Consider the following 16,495-nt stretch of genomic DNA (forward strand, 5'->3'; position numbering starts at 1 on the left):
CAGCCTGCTCAAGAGGCGTTTGGTATCGTCAAAGCAGCGAATGTGTGGCAATTGCCTATCGGGAAACTTCAGCGGCGGTATGAAATGAATTCTCACACCTTCGACGTCCAAGCCATGAGCTGGCAGCGACCTTACAGGTGTTAGAAGCTTACAAAGGTTGGAATGGTGGGAATGGGGGCTGCAGGCGGAGGTAGAGCAGAGGAGAGCGCAGAGCAGCGCTGAGCAGCAGCAACTGGAGCGGTTGAGGGCGGAATCTGCGTCACAGCGCGAGGTCGCCGAGCAGCAGCTCGCTGCTATGCGGAGACAGCTCTCTGCCAAGGCTCACCAGGTGGAGGCACTCGCCGACAAGCTGTCCCTGCAAAAGCGAGTGCGTCCTCTCTCAAATTTCTCCAAAGGCAACTCAAAACAAAATGAATCAGGAATGAATCCCTTCAAATGCAACTGAAAACAATATCAATCAGCAATCATGCAGAGGCCCAAATGGTGACAAGAGCGCCGGCCTACTTCAACCGAACTACATGTGCTTTGCTGTATGCCCTTGCCATTAATTTCATTGATAGATCAGGATATCATTGACCACCGATTCGATCGATGGTCGTTGACGAGCGTCAATGATGAGTGCTTACTGATCATTGACCACCATTGATGAGGAGACCACATCATTCATGGTGGTCACTCAGGAGTGATGGGTGTGAACACATGTGTGCACACCTGCACGGCGATGAGAAGCATGCGAAGCAATATGAACTGATTGCCGTCCGAAGAGCCCTTTGAGCAAGGGCGAAATCGGTCACGGTAGCTCGGCGTAAACACACTCTTTCCCACCCTCTTGCATGCATATCAATATGCAACTACACCAGGGTTCTCACAGCATGCTCAGCGGTTGCAACACTGGAAGAACTACATGGGGTATTCACTCAAAGAGTTACAATTGGAACCGCCGGTTTGTCTGTGCCCAACGGTCTAAGCAAGAGGCCAAATGCACCGGTAGAATGATGTTTGCCAAAGTGTGAAAGCGCAGAAGCTTTGCCCTGCAGATCGCCGCAGAATCCTCGGACGACAAGACAGATGTGCTTCAAGACGCCCTGGAAGAGCGAGACCGCTCCCTCGCCAAGCTGCGCTCAAAGCTGGACGCCATGACTGCTCAATATGAGGACGTCCAGATCGAGCTAACAGCCACGCAGAAGCACCTGGCTGCTGCAGTCTTGCGCGCCGACGAGGCTCAGGTGCGCCCTGAGCGCGTTGCATCTGATCGCCGCGTTTCTAGAGATAGGTTGCTATCTCCAGATTCCTCGTTCCAGCGCAGTCCAGGCTGTGTCGCAGCCTGTGATGTCATCACTGATACTGTGATCTGCCCGGCTGGCAACAATAGCAGTGGATAGGGTCACGACTTTATGAGGAGTTGCCTCAAAGAAAAAAGAATACGCCACACTTCGCACCATCCGAGAGCATCCTTTTTCAGGGCATCATCATCTTGGTGCCATTGTGTGCCTGATTGAGCGTGTAGCGATTTGCAGAGGCACTCCCTCATCATGTACATCGAGAGCCCCGAGTGTATTTGTGAGTCCGTGAAGTTCTGCCATGGCCAACAAAAGGGAGGAGAGAGAGACCGTTGAAAAGTGAGTAAGCCCAGTGAACAGGCCAATAAGAGTCGCTAAGCTTTCACTTGCTTACAGCAGCTAGTGCAGCCCGCAAGGCAGTGTGGGGCAGTGTATCGAATAGGTTCACGCGGTTATGAACGGTGTCGAGCCATGTATGTACTCTATGACCTTTATGACGTGACACTTTGTGAGAAGTAATGGACACGGCAGCTTAAAGAAGGCGACGAAAGCAACGGGCAAGACAGCCAGAGCTGATGGACACTTTTGAGAACAGCATTCAGAGCATACATTGCCACTTTAGGAAGGCACTTCCTTGGGCAGTGCTGTATCCCTCCAATCGGCACAAGACCAAGCACCTTTGCATCATCTCGCCTGTTTCAAAGCGTGGTAGTGCTGTGCTACAACACAACCGCATCCACACGTGCCTCAGCAATTTTGAGCATGCGTCAGTAAAAGCATGAGGTACCACGACAAAGGGAATATCCAACACAGCGTCAAAGCGCCAACCGTTCATGCAGGCGTACCAGGTTTAATTCCTTTGCTTCTCTGACGTGTTGAATGTCCTTTGTGAAGTGTTGAGGGTGGTGCAAAAGCGCATCTCTCTGGACGTATATTGGCTGCACATCCCTTGGACCAGCACCCACACAATCAGATTCAGCTACTTCCCCGATTACATGAAAACGTGAGAGAGCGAGGGAAGGACCGAGCGAACTTCTCTTACATCAAACATACATATTTATGGTAGCAGCCACACGCTTCTTATCAGGCTTGTGCATCTTATCAGGTGTACGTGTGTTTGCAGCTGCGAGCGTCGGAGCTAGCCAGTGGCACAACAGAGCTAGAGTCCGCCCTCGAGCAGCAGCGGAGGGCCTCACGCGCCGTTGCTAGCCTACAAGCGCAGCTCGCAAACGCTCAAGATGTGATCAACAACCTTCAAGCAGACATCTTGGAGCTCCGCAGGGCCAACCTGTCTCGGGAGGGAAGGCTTCGCGAGTGCCGAGAGGGCGCCGAGGGGTACCAGGGCGACTCAGCCGCATGCGGCACGCTCACGCCGGACGGCCTGGAGGTTTATGCGCTGCGGGAGGAGAATGAGCGGTTGCTGACTCAGCTGCAGGACCGTGGGCGGTCACTGGTCGAACTCCGTCGGGAGCTAGCCGAACTTCAGGTGCGATCGAAGGCTTGCCAGAACGACTTTCGACCTCCATGCTCTGGTGGCCTCGCCCATGTTTCATACCCCACTGCCTGACTTTCGACTCGTCGCCATTAAGACTCGTCAACGCCGCCTTGTTTGGGTTCTCTTTCTTTTCTCTTTTTCTTTCGAACCCATGCTTTGTGTTTAGAAGATCCCCAAGCCGCAGGCCCTCTGTTTTCGGGGGGCCCAAAAACCCGGTCAATCGAAGCGTTATCATTTCAGTTGGAGCCGTGGCGACGTCGCATAGAGCGATTTCACATGTGATCGACCCAGCATAAGAGAGGGGACCCGCTCACATCCTCAATCGAAGCGTTGCCATGTCACTTTGTCAGGTTGCAATCTCGCATATGAGCGGGTTCCCTCTCTGACACTCGCTCCGCCCGTGCTTCCTCTCTGACAAGCTCCGTCTTTCTCTTTCCAGCACTTCCAGGAAATCGCCACTTCTTCTTGTACGAAGATGAACCCTAACCTCTGACTGATGAGCGTGCAGGAGTCGGCGGACGAGAGAGTGCAAAGGCCTGGGGCCCATGGCGCCTCCCCCCTGAGGGACCGACTGGAAGAGAGTACGCACCGAATCGTGCTGCTCCAGCAGCAACTCAGCAGCAAGGAGCAGGAGGCTGCCTCTCTCCAGACTCAGCTCAACTCTATGCGAGCTCGCCTGGCGTCCTCGCCGTTTGACGCCCGCGAAAGCCTCGATCGATTCCAGGCGCGCCACCGCCTTCTGATTGATTATTGTCTAGACTACCCAGTAGGTCTTGGAGTTGCCAATGTCCATGTGTATACGGCAGTGTTGTAAAAAGATACATCATCATCACTGCGGTTCTGAGTTTGCTGCCGGGGAACTCTTTGTTCTGTCCTGAACGGCGCTTGCTGACAAACTGGCAACCATACATGTGCAGAAGGATTGTTCTGACGAGGAATGACCAAGTATACCCTACGACGTTCAAAGATTTGCCAACAGCCCTGTCTTTCAAGGCCACTTGGGTGCTCATGTGATGTCAGGATGCAGTGCGGACTGTGCGACAGGGTGCCCAGCATCGAGATCTAGCAATCCCACTCTGTCTCACAGACCGGCACCAAAGGGAAACACAAAGCATTCAGCGACGGCAAAATTTTACCGGTCGTACGGTACTCCAGAACGGTGTTCGACAACCATTTCCGCCCCCAATTTCATGCATGTTCAGGCGTCTCGACCTGCAAACTCCAGGGTCTGACCAAACACTGATTCCGTCCTGCAGAGACCTGGCGAACAGGACATGGGCGCCTTCTCAGGTAGGGAGGCTGAATTCGGCGACCCCGGGGCGGACCCCCAAAGGTGCTCGGTGCGGAGACTGCAAGGCCTTCTCTACACCCGCGAGCAAGAGATGCGAAAGCACCAACTGCGTGTCCAGCGCTTGGAAGCGCGCCTTCAGGTGTGTGTGGGGTGTGTTGGCCATGATGGATCTTCTCACAACACTACCGCATCCGCATGAACATTGGCAAGGGATTCGTGCTAGATTGCCTCGATCAGCAGGCCGCTCATCTAGCGATTAGGCCCCTAGGATGACATCCCAATTACATTCTTTGTCAGCTTGCCTATGTCCGGTGTAAGATGGTGCCTTCCAACTTCGAGTACTACCTGGGAAATCAGTGCTACCAACCTTGAGAACTGTGCAATGGAGTTGAAGGTTGATGTTGCATTGCAGGCACACGCCAGTAGATCGCCCTCGCCTCCCCGGGACGGAGACCTCGATTGCTTCGCTCACATGCCAAGGTAAACTTGCATTTTGTGATCGCCAAAGTCATCAGGCAATGCGACCTCCGTGAAGGGAGATCCGGGCATCATACAGAGGGTTGGCGAGCTGCAATTGCTTTCTCCGCCAGCGGCAAGCGTTGAGAGAGGCTGGAGGGCAGCTTCGAGAAACAAATGGCCGAAATTGCTTGCTGTCAGGGTCACGAACAGCAACAACTGGTAAATCGATTGAAACCACGTAACCACGTTCAACACGCAGTTGCTGCAGAGAAGCTGTAACTTGCAGTAGTGGAGTGACGCATTGCTGATTCGGGCGGAAGCGTGCACATCGCTTCATGGATGCACTAGGCATCGGCCCTGTTGCGGCCAACAGGGGGGGCGCCTAACGCAAGATGTACAAATCCGCTGGCTTTGTGCAGCTCTGGGCACTTTCTCCTTCCGCTTCCATGCTTTGCAACTAAATGCAGTAGGACTTACCCATGTGGCAAGCAAGACAAAGGATTACAGCATCAAAAGTCTCATTCGAAACATAATATCGCGAAGGCTTGTTGGGACAGCAAGCTTCCATTCCATGTCACAGGAGGCCTGTGGGAAGGCTAACCCATAAGTATGGCATTAGGACCATGTAATTCTGCCACAACGCAGTGAGCATGCTGGTGAAACATAGGGTGTATATCATAAATTACATTGCATGCTTCAACAAAGCAATGAATCATTGACTTGCTTCAGCGACGACCAGCTCTCCTTCCGACTGACGCTGCATCCCCCCATTGCGGCGGGATGCCAGCCATGGATCCATCTCCCTCGTTGTACAACACGTCTTTATTACTACTTGCAGGCAAGCAAACTGTATACTGTATGCACGTGCACATCAAACACACCGCTACCTGCGCTTCACTGCACATTTCCGGTAGCAGTGGGCATTGCTTCATATGGTGTGAATGCCGAAGCGTTTGGCGGGAGCTCCCGCTCAAGGGTGGGGAAGTGTCGCATGATTACGTCGCGGAGGGAACGCGTGCGCTTCACCCACTCGAAGCCCGTCTTGCCATACACATCCGCATTAAAGTGCTCCGTCAGGTAGCGGTCCGCCTCGAGCCGCCGCGACGCCATGAGCAAGAATATGTGGAACGCCGTCTCTGAAATCGCAAACCCTGGGATCTTTTTCTCAGCAAGCGTGCCCACGAGCAGATCGCACGCCTCAACGTCATTCCCGTACACCTTTGTCAGCGCCGCAATTGCGTCTGCATCACCGCCGGTCAGCTCCGTCCAGTCACGCATCGGGTTCATGTCCAGCTTGCGACGGAACTCGTTGTAGCGCTGCACGCCGCGCTCGCGGTCACGGTAGATGTCGAGGGCTGCAAGGTCAATGACCTGCCCTGGGAGGGGGCGGCCTGAGTCATCTGTGACTGGGATATTGCGCAATGCGTCTGGATAGTTGAACAGCGTCAGTGCGCCGCAGGGGTACTTGAGAACCGAGCGAAGGTAGGGCTCTGAGCCATCGCGAATCGCAAGCTGACCTTTCGCGGCAAAGAGATTGGAGATGGGGACCTGCGTCTTGTCTTCGAGCGGCAGGTAGTCCGGCAGGAGTGAGTGGAGACGGTAGACGGCGGTGAACTCCTCGGTGAGTGCATACGGCACGCCGTGGTTGGTTGCGCGGCGGGCGCCGACCAACCCGAAAAGAGCAGGCCCAAGGCCGAGCAGCCCAAACCAGTTTGCGTTCATTGCCGTTTTCAGCATCGGCGTCTTGAGTAGCTCCACAGTCCAGTCGGTCGTGTGAATCTTTGCAACGATGGCCGCCACGGCGAGGCGAGCGAGGTCAAACAGGCGTTCGTCGTCCAAGGAGGGGTCGGCTGCGGCGATCGCTGCCGCGATCGCGTTGTGCTCGCGTGCAAAGAGCTCCTGAAGAAGGGAAACGCCAACCCACGAGTTGCGCTGGTCGCCGACCTCGCACGAGCCGTCGGGTGCCGTGGGGATGTGGCCTTTGCCGTCGAGCTTGAGCGCGCCGCCGACGTGAGTGCGCGCCGCCGACACGGCTGCCGGTGACTGACCGTACAAGAACGACGCGTCCCACCAACCGGTGCGGCGGTTGATGTACGCCGGGGAGGTCTCACCAGGCCCTGCGGCGTCACGCGTTTTGAAGAACGTGAATCTGGCGAGGGGGCACCCATGCTGTTGGCCGTCGGCGAGCGTTGTGGTGTCGCTGCTCAGCTCGTGGTCCTGCCAGTCATGAATCATCGTCTGAATCCAGGCGGCGGCCATCACGTTCAGCTGCATGCCGGCGGGGCGGAAGCCGCTCTCAGAGCCGCCCCCGGGGGTGCGCCTGCGCGCCAACAGCGTCTGCGCGACAAACTGGGGGGAGGGGTCGCCGGAAGGGTCTCGCAGCTCTGCGGCGCGCGGGGGCATGTTGCGGCCGATTGTGGCGCCGAGGGCGCCCGCGCCGGGGTGTTCGCCATCGTTGCCAAAGCCATCGTCCTTGCGAACGAGCGGCCGGTCGGCATCCGGCAACGTGGGCGTCTGCGCGAGGAGCGCGCTCAGCGGCGTGTCGTGCGGCTGCGGCACGTCGATGAGGTTGCGCCTCAACAGAATCCTCCTCACCTGTATACAGAAGCTTCTGAGGATAAAGCAATCAATCTATCTATCTATCAATCAATTAATAGGTGGTGGTAATTGTAACGATAGCACTAACTCCCATGTAGTTTTAGGAGTTACCAATGTTCGTGTGGATGAGGGAGTGTTGTAAACAGATACATCATCATTACATCACATACATGTAAATAAATGCATCATTACATCACATAGACAATGGCAGGAAATAGACAACATGTAAACAGATACATCATCATCATGATCATGCCATGGCTCCCCGGTAGTTGGCGGGAGGGCCGTACACAAGGGTAAGCTTCAGCCTCGTGCCCAGGGGTAACCTTGGGAACAGGCGGCAAGTGCCACTCAAGCAAACTACGAAAACCAGCATCAATTTCACCTGACAAAGTGTCTCCAGTATTGAGGCAGAATGATGATGTATCATGTTGCAAACTACCGTGTCCACATGGACATTGGCAACTCCGAGAAGCTCTTGGGAATGACACTAAGTTTGACAACTCAGACAGACAGTTCCGGGCCGACCTTGAATCGGCAACGTGATGCTCAACAGAGGCAACGCTCACGCAGACAGCGATTTGCTGGTTCAAATGCCTGATAGCGTTGATATTCTGGGATGAACTTGAGTCACTCAAATCCATCAAATCACTCTCTGGCAAAGCGTTGCAACACGTTTGTCCACTGGATGGCCATTCTTGTAGCAAACGTATGGCGACCGCTGGCAAAACGACTCAAATCGCAATGGCGGTGCATCGAGCATTATGTGCAACAAATTGCATCGTCGCATGCAGGTTGCTGCAAAACTGTGGCACGGCAAATATGGGACATTTGACAAGGATGAGCGCCCTTATGATCATGGCAAGCATTGGGGAGCACCATTGCAGCTATGCATGCGTTTTGCCGCAGTCGACAGGGATGGCATGCATTGTTGGAATCTAGCTATCCTGAGATAGACGGTTTCATTGTATGTGCCTAGCCTTGTGTGCTTGTGGTCTCAGTGAGGCCACATATGTGGACAACTCAGGCTAGAATCCCTGAGTCGATTGCAACGGCTATCTTGCTACGTGTGTCGCTACGTCAACTGGTAATGTTTTCCGACATTCATGGCTTGTGCATAACCTTTCATCTATGTGGGCCTGGCAGGCGTGGGCGTGGGTCAGCTGAGTCTGTTTGAATCCTGTGAGGTTGAGGCAGAGCAGATTAATGTCTTTCTGCAATCACAGGACAAGCGCTGACATAGGTGCTAAGACATCATGATAAAGAGTACCAACCATGAGAACTGGCACGTGGCGTAGGGTGTGTCCTAGAGAGCATTGCTGTGTGAGCGCACCACCAGGTAAGCAATCCCAAACACGGAGGGCCAGTTATACCATGGAAAGACGCGGTCTGTCCACTTCAAAGCCGCGACGGCCACCCTCTCTGCGAAAGTTGATGGCTTGAGCTCCAAGGGCCGAGGTGTTGCTGGGGGAACCATGCTGGGCGAATCTGCAAGTATAATCCAGGGTGTGATGGACACGCTGCTCTCTCACATTGTTGTTTACCGCCTGCTTTATATCTTGAAGTTGAATGCCGGTAAATAGCCATATTGCATGTGCGTGACGCACATCGTCGCAGTGTGTGTGGTGCGCCTGGCGCTGGTCGTTTGCTAGGGCTCAAGAGTGCAGCAGGCGTCTACTCATAAGAATGCGTAGATGATGGTTCGGTGGAACAAACATAATCACAGTGACGTTTCACAGTGATGTGCGCATGCGATAGGGCGAGCCCGTTAGTGGCACTGCCAGTGCCACTGGTAGCCTACCAGGTAGTGCACAGATTTCAAAGCCAAGTGTCTCGCTTCAAGGTTACAAGGGCAATTTTAAGTTTACGGAGTAGATTACGGTATGCCATGGCATGACGGAATGCGCAACACGGGTGTGTAGACCTCGTCCGGACTCGAAAGCTCCTGCATTTATGTTCACAGTGTGCTGGTGTTGAAACAGAACCACCTCTGCTGGAAGCAACGTCCGTGGTTCTCTGTAGGTTCCCTGGCGCAAACCAATGGGAGATGGCTACTCCTCAACTTCTTTATAGTCGTTCAAGCATCATCTGCATTTACGGCATGCGCTGCATGCATGCACATGTGCAGCGCCAAAGCTTCTGCCCAAAACAACATGTACTAGCCTGGGCAGACTCCTCTTACTTCCAATGCAACGACATTCAACTACTTGATACCATTCAAATGGTATCCATGCCAATTTTAGTGGCGAATTTGCAACTTGGTACCCTGACAACTAGGGCTCGACACAATGCGGGAGAGCAAGAGGGCCGATAAGAAATGCATGGTTCGCGTACCTGAGGTACAGGAATGCCTTCTCCTTTTCGTTGTTTCAGGGTCTCGACTAGCTTTCCAGCAACCCGGAAAAAAAGCAAGGATTCTAGAAGGGGTGTGAAGTATCTACGACGCGTAAAGGAGAGCATATGCGGACGTCAGTCTGACGGGAGCGAATCAGCGCACAAAGTTTAGCGGGCATTCGTGCCCCGTATACATACAACATCATTCCTGACATGGATGAGAACGGCTCACGTACGCATGTGGAGTATCCGCATGCATGCGCACAGTGGATGACAACGAATCTGTCGACCACCAGATGAGAACGGCTCACTGGTGCCGTCAACTCAAGTCAACGATAAGCACCATTACTAGGCATGTCATCCAAGAACAGAAACATGGTTGACAATCATTATTGGTTGTGTCTTGCACATAAAGAACACCCGCATCTCACAATCGACGAGGGACAGGGTCTCGCACGGGATGGTGCACTCGTTTGTAATCCACCAACCTGGAACATTACTCGCTCATCAAGTCAGAATTGCATCGAGTTGTGGTGTAGTATCTTTCTACCAGGGTGATAGAGCTTCACCTTCAGCACCTCCTCAGTTCGCCTTGTAAATTAGTACAAGCTCTGTCAATGAATGCGCGACTTTGCATTGATTGTCGACGTCGCACAAGCTCAGATACAGCTAGATACTGATGTGCTCTGGATGAATGCAGACAGCAACTCAGTGTTCATACACGTTCGCTCCTTTTCAGGTCGTCGCGGCATGAGCAAACACCGTTTCGGAATGGATAATCAGGGTGCGCGTTGTCTTCGGACAGCTCTGAGTGTGCTATCTTTGACTTAGCTGTGTGAATGTACTGTCTGTCTGATCAATTTGTTGACCCCATGGCCTGCCTTTTGCGATATGTCTCACCAGTGTAACCCCAATTAACGGGGCAGCTCGTTGGGTCTACATGTATGTGGATGTCAACTTGTACCAGTGACATCCACATGTGTCGATCACACAGGCGCACGTCCACGAACAGGCCTCACGCTGCAGCATCGTGATGCCCAATTGAAATGGAGGTGGGGAAGTACAAAGTAATAGTCCCTAGAGAGCAACACAATGCATGTGCTATGCCAGCACCAACATGGCATTGTCGCCAAACCTCTATAGGACAACGCAACCATAAACATGAGCCTGCTCTCCACAAGTGAATGCTCTATAGCCGGTAAATATTCGCCGATGCTAAGTCTTCGTATTTCCCTTCAAAGGGAATGGCACCAAATGGCACGTGTGTCGGGAGGAAGGGTTGCATGCTGGTCCACCTGGTAGCTTTTGCTGCGGGGCATTCAGCGGCACAGACCCCAGCGAATTTTGGCATCGTCTGGCACACAATTGGCCTTGTACGTCAGGGGCAAAGGCGATGTTTTGAAGGCTGTAGGATGTCTCTGCCGCCGAGGGCCTAGGCCAGGCTTGCCAGCGAGAAAGGGCTCGCCGCCATCCATATGTAACAGCCTCTGCAACCAGTCTAATAGGCAATACGAACATGCTATCAGGTGCCGAAAACTTCATTCATTTCCTGCGAAATAAGGCCTCGCCCCCTTTCGCAGCCCTTGGCGTTGACACATGTTTGCCGTGGAAAACAGCTGACAGCACCGGTCGTGCTGCCTCTTGGTCGTTGTTGCAGACTCGCGGCCTCTTATGCGGCCGTATGCGAGAGGCCGAAGCTCCTCGTCCCTGTTAGCGTGGTGCGCGCCTTCACGTGCCTCGACAGCGTGATTTCCAAAGTTTCGAAGCAAAGCCGTGTGGTGTCGTCATTCGTCAGTCTATCTCTTACGATTGCACAGGTACCATCGTAACTAAGAGGCAGTATCTGATCGCAACATCTATGGCTATTGTTCCTGGATTAGTAAGACTCCACCTTCCGTTTGTGCCAATCTATACCTTCTGTGCCATTGATTACACTGTCACTGTATGCCGCTGTCCGGGTAAACATTTGATATTACTGCACCTCGACAATAGCTCAGGAGTCGAACGCGTGTGCTGTCGTGACAGACTGTCTGGTTTCTTAGCATGTCTTGGGCCATCAAGGGCTCTTGCAGTTGGTAGGAGCATCTGCCCAGTATCACCGCGCAACCATGAGCTATTCGCTTGCATTTTCTGGTTGTATGAACATGCGGCGCTCAATGTCAAATGGCTCCTCGTCCCGGCCAGCAAGCCAGGTAGGGCTTCTCCGCTTGTCGCCTTCAGATCCGTGCCAACCCTGACAAGTGTAGAGCTTTCAGCAGTGCCACGATGATGCGTGCTACCATTTACTCCTGTTAGAGGCTACACACCCTCATGAAAGTTGTCATATTACGTTGACTTTCACAAAGGCGCACTCCGAGAAATTCGACTTGGAGTGAACATGTTGTCTTGCATGCTCCGGAAGTCAATAAGGTGATAAATTCTGGCGAATTCCACTTTCTTTCTTCAGTTTGCATTGCTGTTGCAGTCTCGAAGCGCCCTTCTGCCTGCTGGGCCTTCCAGCTTCGTGACCGGGCTGCATCCTCTCGGACGTTGCCAGCCTTTGCGAGCAGCAGAAACGACGACCGACCTGGTGCGTCATTTCTGTATATTTTCCTCAGTGATCTATTGTTTCGTTCCGGCTGCAAGTTGGCTTTTGCATCCTTGTATAGGCAGGGTTTACTTATCTGCACGCAGAACCTGCGAGAGGGATTCCGTGCACCAGACCGCCGATCTGAACTCCACTCTCACTATGGAAAATGTTCGAAGTACTTGGCGGTTGCCTGGTCGCACCAAGTGTCTCCCTCTTGGTTGTGTGGCCTGTTGGTTGTGTGGCTTGTGCTGCGCACTGGCTTCTTCTGGTTGTTGCCAGGTCTTGCAACAGGTTGGATACAGAAACGTAGAACAGACCTTAGGTTGCGCGCATAACTCGTCCCCGACTCATAGTGGGTAGTGCCTCTATGCTCACCTGCTCGACAGGACAGCTTCGACTTTCAGTGTTGCCAATGAACTCTGAACTTTGGCCGGTTGTTTGTGACAGATTTGTGTGCTGCTTTGTAATTTATCTCATGATGTAGCTTAATGCATGCGTGATTCTGTCCACAAAGCATCAGATCTTGTGGGAATGCCACACTGCCATGAGCGTCTCCCTCTCCAGGGCTTCAGAAGGTATCCCAGGTGAGGGATACGTGCGTCTTGATTGGCAAACACTTACTCATAAGTGTCTGCCTCTTATACAGGAAGAGAATCCAGTCTGTTAGGGGGCCTTAGGGTATGATTCCACAAAGATGCATGCAACACCCAGGCGAGTTTTTGCTGCAGGCCATTTTCCAGGCGGATTCTATGCTGGAGGGTCACCGTGGACACCTGCTGTACAGATGGAGTCAGTATGAGAGCCTCAAAGATGCGATTATCAAAGCAGAGGGCTCTCTCGAGGCGTTTTCTCTGGTAAGTCGTTGCTCGATGTAAGCCGTCAATGGGCTTGACGAGGAACTTGTTCCCAGTGTCAGAACGAAGTTGTGCCACAGGATGTTTCGAGGCCGTCTATTGCAACACAGTCAAGCTACTGCAAGGTAGTGCAGCAAGGTTCAACCCATTGGCAGGCAATGGCCAAGGTCGATGTAACCTCCATAGGGTTCTGGCTGCCACCATTGTTGTGTGTCCAACGATGTCCAATCTCAGGTAGGTCGTATCTTTTGTGTGCACTTCTGCAGCCTGAATGTTGGACGTTTCATGCAGGGCTACAAGAAGCTTGGAATCGTCAGTGACGACAAGTCCACCACGTACCGGTATGGCCTGCTCGACGACCCTATTCCTGTTCACTGCCTGCCATGATGCAGACAACTTCGCAGAGCACTTAACTATACTGTACTGGAATGTGAATCCAGGAAAAGGCACTGCAGGACTCGGTGAGAAGAAGCACCAGCTTTGAAGCCATTGCTGGGTACCATTGCTTACCGGTACCCTTGTCTTGGAATTGTCATCATGATGGAACGATGATAGCTCTTGCAGCAGCACCATATTGGCAACTCCCATGGCAATCACAAGACTGGTTGCTGGAGGCTGCAGTGGTTGAGAGCTTGAAACTGCACGAGCATGGCTGTCCTATTCACCGATCTAGTGACCTTGCTGAAATGCAAGAGATCACAGCACGCTGGCACAGTTGTTGGCACGAATCGCATGACTTGGTAAACAAGAGAGCTTTGCATGCGAGCTGTTTCTGTGCCCACTTTCGAGGAAGTTGTCAGGTTGCACCTTCCTATGCAACCCTTCTTGAAGGGAATCAGTGCTACCTTGACGTTCACCCCAGGCAAGCCAAAGCCAGCTTGACGAATGGATTAGGATCTGACTAGACAGTCTACACCTGAAATGTCCTCATAGGGTTCAAACCTGCAAGTGAGGTTGTCGTTTCCTGCATTTCAGATAATGTATGCACATGCATTGTGCAGTTCGTTGCCAGAATGGGTTTCGACCCCCATTTTCGTCCCGACAATTCATGAGTTGTTGGGTGCCTGGACCCGAAAGTCAGAGGGTCTGGCAAAACACTGGCATGGCGACGATTACCGTGTCAGTTTACAGCAACGCTGTATCGACATGGGCATTGGCAGCTCCAAGTGTGACTTGGCAAGAACGAAACAACGGCGCAGCATGGGACGGATCCATTGGCAGCTCCAAGGGCAACTTGGCACGAACGATACAGCACAAGCACATCATGGGATGCAAACATTTACACTTCTGTCACTCAAAACGCTGCAGTGGTGCAGAGAATGGGCTCCAGCAGCAATCGGGGCATCGCTGATCGGGGACTTCAATGGGTGGGAGGGGTCAGCAATGGTCAAAGACGACTTTGGGGTGTGGAGTGTCACGCTCCCTCACAAGCCTGACGGCTCCCCAGCGATCCCGCACAACTCCAAGGTCAAGGTTCGCCTCACCCACTGGGATGGCTGGACCATCGACCTCCTCCCCGCCTGGATCGGCTATGCGGTGATGCCCCCCGGGATGGGCGCGACTTTCGACGGTGTCCACTGGAGCCCACCTACTGCTGAAAAGCATAAATGGTACGTCCCACAAAGACTGGTTCATCTTGCTGGCTGTCGTCGTCGAAGTTGGCGACACATGCGTTGCTCTGCGTATTCAGTTCTCCGGTGCTGGCTGTTGCATGCAGGACGCTATGTACCGACGTTCGTTCAAGCGGGCGCACATTTGTGCACATGAAGCCCTGTCAGGGGGAGCGGCTCGTGTTCAGGAAGCCCATGGCGACCATGCCCATGCTCGTAAGCTATTCGACAAGCATTCCTCAGCTCGTGCGCATTGTGTAGGAAGAACTCCAAGCCGAAGCGCGCTAAGAGTCTCCGAATCTACGAGGCCCATGTGGGCATGTCGTCGGAAGAGCCGATTGTGGCCTCCTACACGCACTTCAAGAACGAAGTCCTCCCACGCATCGCAGCGCAGGGCTACAACTGCGTCCAGCTCATGGCTGTGCAGGAGCACGCCTACTACGGTTCCTTCGGATACCACGTGACGAATCCGTTTGCACCCGCGTCTCGCTCCGGAAACCCTGAAGAGCTCAAGGCTCTCGTCGACGCGGCGCATGGCATGGGCATCACCGTCCTCCTCGATATCGTGCACTCCCACATCTGCAAAAATCAGCTGGACGGGCTCGCGGGCTTTGACTTTGGGCAGGGGGAGGAGTGTAACTACTTTCTTGCAGGCGAGGCTGGGTACCACAAGCAGTGGGACAGCAGGCTGTTCAATTACCGGTGTGCACTCTCTGACCTTGATGTCGTCGGGCATATCTTCCGACTGCTCATCAGCAGCGAATCGTAATCAACCAACACACAAGCGGTCAACCTATCTGTCAGAGTTTCATCCTTCATTTGTATCTAGCAGAGCCCCTCGTGCTCGCGGGAAGGGCAAGGGTGAATGCCGGCCGTCGCAACGTGGATCAAATCGTCCGGGTGCGCTGTATTTCGACGCGCGTTGGGTGTGTTTTGCTTTTTCATCTATGATGTGCGTAATCTAGACGGCACGGTTCAAAGCGTTGAGAAACGCGGCTTCGAGGAGACCTGCAGGTACCAAAAATGTGACGTCTTTCTATCTGAGTTTTCGATTAAATTGTTGTAGATTGTGAGTTTGTCGCAGCGCAACGCAACGCAAGGGCAACTGATCAGCTGTTGTCTAGACTACGGTGGTTACTTTGCCAGGGAGACACAGTCATAATTCAGCGGTCATCATCGTTGTCAACTCAACTCGGTCTGTTGAATGTCTGAATATCTGTTTGGAGGCACAACAGCAACATTGGGTGAGTTCAACCGGAGACGGTCCGGCTGCTCCCGCTGCATAGGTCTCACTCGGATTCGTCGTCGCCGTTTCTTGGATCGTTTGTCGCCATTGCCATCATCACACTATCGCCATTGCCGTGGACTTCCGTTTTTCTCGAGCGGTAATCACTGCTCGAGAATGTTGTAAACAGATACAACATCATGACACCACATAGATAGGCAAGGCGTAAACAGCGCAAGCCGAAAGCAGCCAAGTATTCATGTTCGTTCGAAAGTTTGAAACAGATACATCATCACATCACATAGATAATGGCAGGAAATAGACAACAAGAAGCAAAGACAGCACAGTTGAAACAGATACATCTTCATTTCTACTTCACATAGGTAAGCAAGCAGTAGAGTCGGTTCAGGTCGAAAGCAACAGATACATCATCTTCACGAGCAATACCTGCTCTGCTCTCTCTCATCAACCAAACCTTGTGGACTTGTCTCACATTGTGTTTTTCACAGAGATTTGTTTTCAATTCCACCTCAACTCTGTTAGCTTTGCAGGAATTGGGAGGTTCTTCGGTACCTTCTCTCCAACCTCCGATGGTGGCTCGATGAGTTCCAATTCGACGGGTTCCGCTTTGATGGAGTCACATCAATGCTGTACCACCACCATGGCATCAACGTCGGCTTCTCGGGCAACTACAACGAGTATTTCGGATTCGCGAGCAACGTCGATGCCTGTGTCTACCTCATGTTGGCCAACGACATGATCCACACACTCTACCCTGAT

General features: G+C 53.0%; 2 protein-coding genes across 2 annotated transcripts; one reads left to right on the plus strand and one right to left on the minus strand.

Annotated features, from left to right (window-relative positions):
- Positions 1-5,419: 5,419 nt before the first annotated feature.
- On the minus strand, positions 5,420-8,600 carry LOC149808737 (alpha-dioxygenase PIOX-like). Its single transcript, XM_089995169.1, has 4 exons — positions 8,457-8,600; positions 8,246-8,337; positions 7,414-7,483; positions 5,420-7,120 (listed from the first exon to the last, which is right to left on the minus strand). Exons 1-4 carry the CDS (start codon positions 8,598-8,600, stop codon positions 5,420-5,422), a joined length of 2,007 nt encoding a protein of 668 aa, XP_089851295.1.
- Positions 8,599-16,492, plus strand: LOC149808738 (1,4-alpha-glucan-branching enzyme 2-2, chloroplastic/amyloplastic-like; the record flags this gene model as incomplete). The annotated part of the gene is made up of 10 exons (XM_089995170.1): positions 8,599-8,698; positions 9,106-9,347; positions 11,074-11,274; positions 11,922-12,026; positions 12,511-12,610; positions 12,738-12,880; positions 13,172-13,221; positions 14,197-14,490; positions 14,752-15,192; positions 16,267-16,492. Coding segments are annotated over exons 1-10 (1,902 nt in total), but the record flags the coding sequence as incomplete, so codon positions are not given.
- Positions 16,493-16,495: the final 3 nt, after the last annotated feature.

Source organism: Nuphar pumila, unplaced genomic scaffold (assembly GCF_984573655.1).
Source record: "Nuphar pumila unplaced genomic scaffold, dmNupPumi1.hap1.1 HAP1_SCAFFOLD_2311, whole genome shotgun sequence".
Lineage (NCBI taxonomy): Eukaryota > Viridiplantae > Streptophyta > Magnoliopsida > Nymphaeales > Nymphaeaceae > Nuphar > Nuphar pumila.

Coding starts and splice junctions, on each gene's coding strand:
- LOC149808737 (XM_089995169.1), bottom strand. CDS start 8,600: ATGGTTCCCCCAGCAACACCTCGGCCCTTGGAGCTCAAGCCATCAACT. Junction 8,338..8,456: donor TTGGGATTGCTTACCTGGTG/GTGCGCTCACAC, acceptor CTGTGATTGCAG/AAAGACATTAATCTGCTCTG. Junction 7,121..7,413: donor AGGCTGAAGCTTACCCTTGT/GTACGGCCCTCC, acceptor TTCTGTATACAG/GTGAGGAGGATTCTGTTGAG.